The 4,670-nt window shown below is 37.5% G+C and overlaps 1 protein-coding gene across 3 annotated transcripts; it reads left to right on the forward strand.

Moving 5' to 3' along the window:
• Positions 1-1,018: 1,018 nt before the first annotated feature.
• On the forward strand, positions 1,019-4,344 carry LOC131072097 (glucan endo-1,3-beta-glucosidase 13). 3 transcript variants are annotated; one of them, XM_058008142.2, is made up of 5 exons: positions 1,020-1,542; positions 1,673-1,996; positions 2,547-2,577; positions 3,468-3,590; positions 3,727-4,344. In XM_058008142.2, exons 1-5 carry the CDS (start codon positions 1,437-1,439, stop codon positions 3,728-3,730), a joined length of 588 nt encoding a protein of 195 aa, XP_057864125.1. In that variant the 5' UTR covers positions 1,020-1,436; the 3' UTR covers positions 3,731-4,344. The 3 variants fall into 3 exon arrangements, with proteins under 3 accessions (XP_057864144.1, XP_057864135.1, XP_057864125.1); XM_058008161.2 differs by lacking the exon at positions 2,547-2,577 and having other exon boundaries at positions 1,019-1,542; XM_058008152.2 differs by lacking the exon at positions 2,547-2,577 and having other exon boundaries at positions 1,019-1,542; positions 3,468-4,344.
• Positions 4,345-4,670: the final 326 nt, after the last annotated feature.

Genomic DNA, 4,670 nt, shown 5'->3' on the forward strand with positions numbered 1-4,670 from the left:
CATGTACAAAAGTAATTTAAGTTTATTCAACACGTACAAATAAAATTTAGGAAAATGAATAAAAAATCTAAAGATCAATTCTAAAAAATAAATAATATTTAAAACAAGATAAAATAAAGAGATGAGTTGATTTCATTGAAGAAAATGTCACTTTTAAACTTGTTACATAAAATACACCATAATCAAGTGACCCAAAACATAAAAGCATGGGTATGCAATTTTTTTGAATGAATATTGTAAATATTATTGATTAAAGATAATGTTGCATATATTAAAAGAAGGGTGGGTGGAAATAGTCACAACCTAAAAGTTCAAATGTGCTACAATTTGGAACAAAAAAACACAATTACAATAGGCTACTAAGTGATGTGAGCAAAAGCAGAGAGAGAAGGAGGTGGGTCCTAGTCATCTAGTTTGCTCTTACACGAGAAGGATCTTTATCATCCATACGAGAATCCCAACCATCGTTACCGTTTTTTTTGGTAGCTAAGAGGAGTTAGTCCCACGACCTAGAACTTAGCTATTTGAGAAAGCTACAGGTTAGTCCTGAGACCTAGAACTTAGCTGTTTGAGAAAGCGAGCACCCGTAATAACCTCTTGGAATGGAAGACTAAGTGAAATCGACCAACCTTCATTACTACGTTTATCCTTACAAACAAACTAAATTTTACGAATTAGAACAAAAACAACATAATTATAATAGATGCTAAGTAGCATGAACAAAAATAAATAGAATTAGAAATGGGTCTCAACATCTGATTCGCCCCATACATCAGCGAGATCCTAATATTCAGACAAAGATCCCAAACCATCATTATCATTTTCACCCTATACCCATATTAAATTTTATGAAGTTTTCCGCGTACAAATCACAGACAAAAGAAGGCAAATAGAGAAAATGAAAGTTCCAAAGCCCTTTACGACCCCACTTATGGCACGTATCAGAAGTGATCATTACTCCCTTAAAATATTATAAAACAAGAATGGGCAAGAATTAAAAGATGTCGCCTTTGCCCTTGCCCGTCGAGCCCGCGCCAATGCACACCGACAAACAATCTACAACCATAACGTAGCGCCAAATTCATGGCAGATTTGAGTTTTGGCATGAATGAAATGATCTGAAAGTGGCTTCTCTCTTTAACCTAAAAATGCCCCCGTAAAACACTTTCTGGTCTTCAATAAACAGTGTGGTCGGTTTAAGATGGTCAATAAATTGCCCATCTAGGTAGTCATGGTATACATGGTGTTAATCTATTTGCATAAAAACCCACAACATGAACAGAACAGTCGAGGTACATAGCTTGTACTGTACTGTACAGGGAGGCCTCAGGGCAGTCCAGTAGTTTGGCTGCCTCATAACTGAGGAATCCGCAGTCATATTCAGAGTGCAGAGGAAATCAGAGTTCAGAGCGAGCAAGTTGCAAAGTACTGCTTTTATGACCATGTCGACCATTTCAAGGCTGGGTGGTCGAGAGTTCAGACACACAGCTTTTAACATGAATAGCTTGTTGGGATTCCTCTTCATTCTTGCTCTCTGTTCAGGTCAGTAATCAGTAATCTCATTTGTGATGGGTGGTGAATCATTTGAATCATCTTAAGGGGTCTTTCAATGCTTGTTTCTAGTAATGATGAATCAGGTTTTGGGTTTTGTTTTGTTTTGTTTTGGTTTCAGAGTTGGGAACAGGGGCGGAGATGCCTGATACTCCGATTGTCACTTATTCACCACCTGAAGGAAACACAACGTTCATTGATGGGACGACCTGGTGCATAGCCTCATCACAAGCCAACCAGCAGGACTTGCAGGAGGCTTTGGACTGGGCTTGTGGGCCTGGTCTTGCTGATTGCTCTGCTATTCAGCCAGGCCAACCTTGTTATCAGGCAGATAATCTGGCTTTGGTCGCTTCTTATGCTTTTAATACATACTATCAGACAAATGGAGATTCACCTATTGCCTGCAACTTTGGTGGGACAGGAGTCATCACTTCTACCAATCCAAGTAAGTTGATAGGGAATGGCTTTCTGGGTGACTAAATTGCATTAAATGCAATGCAATCTGGCCTTAATATAAAATACTGAAATATTGATTCTTAGTCTTTTAGACTATTTGGTCCAGTGAACGTTATTAAAATTCTTCCCTTTCAATATGTAATATGTATCATTGATTGAACCGTGATGTAACTGTGATCAATGCGCCCAAAAGCCACTGTATAGAATATAGGGTGATTTGTAATAAGATTCAGGCACTTTAGTGGCCTAGTTAGTCATAGTTGGTCATGGTGGCAATGGTCGTATTCTTATCTGAATGGCAATAATACGAGGGTATAATACATATAGGGTTGTACACTTATGCGAGATAATGGTGTCTTTATATTAAACTACAGGTTGGTTTCTGCGTGTAAACTCTTATGAAGTTTTCTTCTTGAATGATCATTTTCTTTGTTCGATTTGGGGTTATAAAGTGGGTGGTAGAATCTGTTGACTGGATTCAATAACATCCTTGCTTGAATGTGGCTGCTGATTGAAGCTACCCTTTGTCTTGGTTGCAGGTTACGGGTCTTGTCAATTTCAATCTTCAGGGTAAGCTCTGAATATGTGTTTTTTAAATCATTTGCGTGTATCACTATGAGCATATCAAGAACTGTGTGTGCCTTGTTCGCATCTCACATAGTTTGTAATGGACACCGACTTTTCCTTGGTAGGTTGGGCTTTCTATGTTTCGACATTCTCACACCCAAGTCTCAATAACAGTTTTATCCAAACAAAACATCGCTATGGGCTGTTTAAAGCTGTTGTATTTAATCCAGACGTGATGTGATCTTAAGGCACCATATTTAAACACACGACAGCATCAATTGATCTACCTGCAAGATTTTAGACTGCAGAAGGATGTGACTTCTGTGTTTGATCATGCAAGATATTTTAGCTTTTGCATCACTTTTGTTTCTAATTTAACTAGCATAAACCGCTGGAAACCTCAGTTTTATATCAACCAGTAGATATCACTATTGTCCCTATATCTATGTGGGTGGCAAATTGTCCTAATGCTAAAGTTGCAGACTTGATTAGCATACTTGATCCACATTTATGGGGATGGATTGTTACCATTGATATCAAACAATTTCATCACCCACATAAGCTCACATTTTAGATTTGTCATGTATAACGCCTTTCCTGCGTGGTAACTTAAAGTTCCCCTGCTGCTTGTCTCTCTATGTGTCAACTTGGATTGTTCCAATGCACACCTTGGCCTAAGCATTCAACCCTGAATGATAACTTGTAAGCAATAAATATAAGCAAAGGAAGAGTTAATTGGTTAAGCCTTCCTTTCAGAGTGTAGCTTCATTTTATTGTACCCACAGGGCTATAATGACAAAACATATGATTGTGCATTGATTTCCTTTTAAATGTAGTTATGTAGTTGTATGTTGTGTAGTTATTTATTTGATTTTCTGATTGTCTTTGTGCAGGAACACTGCTAGTGATTCCTCCTCTCCATCACTACCATATCCAGGCGTTTATACATGGCTTATGCCAGGAATCTTAGTACTTGATCATTTAATGATAGCAATAGACAGGGGTATCTCTGGAAGGTAACTAGGCAGTTTTTTGGACATGTGATTTGCGAGATCTTCAGCCCTATATTGTTTTGCTCAGCACCAAAATATTTTTCATCTTTGATGTCATATCAATGGTAAATGTTAAATTCCTGTTAATCTGCAATCACAGGTAAACAGAAATCTGGAATGAGCTTTTGTTAAAAACTAGGTTTTTTCCCTCTCTTTTTGGTTAGTGTCCCTCAAATTCTATCGAGGCATCATGATGTACCCTATTAACTTGCCCAGTTTTGGAAATTATGCAAGTCAGGGGAGCACTTTTGATTGTGGGTTTGCAGTATATCTTAATTCTTACCATTCAAATTATAAGAGGAAAAGTGTTGAGGCTTTTATCTGTTGGTTAGCCAATGGGAATTATGCATATCCATCTGGATGCATCCCCAAAAGTGCTGTAAATTGCAGTAGCAACAAAGACAAATGCTAAGAAAAGCAGCAGGAAGATTCCAAGGCATAGGCCAATTAAAGTATGGGGCATATTCTTTTCATGCTTTAGCTTCTTTCCTTAACCAGCATGCACTTCACTTCCTTCTGTAGTTACATTTTCAGCTTTGCAAGGTTTAAGTCAACATAAGCCCATTTATCACCAGCTTAATCTTTGAGCTGTGCACAATGGCAATTCACAATCCAGTTTGTTGTCTACCAGTCGAGCTGGTTGGCTGGCTGGTTCAGCGTTGTTTCATGTTAGATTTATTAAGGACTTATTATATCTAATAAAATATAGTTTCTGGCAGTTTTGGTTCAGTTCAATTTTAGGTCTTATTTGGACTGTCTGATCTTTGGGTGTCATTAAAAAACTTTCATTTCGTAACACACAAGCTATAATCATATGCAGATTTTATTTCAGAGAAGTCATAATCATATTGAGATTCAATCTATTATTGGATAGTGAAGTAATGGTGAGACAGGGGAGGACATCACTATTTAAAAATTAGGTTTTAAGCATGTTGACCAACATGCTGCACAGAACGCATAGCAATGTTGTTTTATTCCTGTAATTAATTAATAATAGTCGATACAACAAAAATACATGCACGGTGAGTTCCCACTGTCCATTTT

This window comes from Cryptomeria japonica, chromosome 11 (genome assembly GCF_030272615.1).
Source record: "Cryptomeria japonica chromosome 11, Sugi_1.0, whole genome shotgun sequence".
Classification (NCBI taxonomy): Eukaryota; Viridiplantae; Streptophyta; class Pinopsida; order Cupressales; family Cupressaceae; genus Cryptomeria; species Cryptomeria japonica.

Excerpts from the sequence above, each read along its gene's own strand:
- LOC131072097 (XM_058008142.2), top strand. The coding sequence starts at position 1,437 with ATGACCATGTCGACCATTTCAAGGCTGGGTGGTCGAGAGTTCAGACAC. Across the intron at positions 1,543-1,672 it reads CATTCTTGCTCTCTGTTCAG|AGTTGGGAACAGGGGCGGAG; the intron begins GTCAGTAATCAG and ends TTTTGGTTTCAG. Across the intron at positions 2,578-3,467 it reads TGTCAATTTCAATCTTCAGG|GAACACTGCTAGTGATTCCT; the intron begins GTAAGCTCTGAA and ends GTCTTTGTGCAG.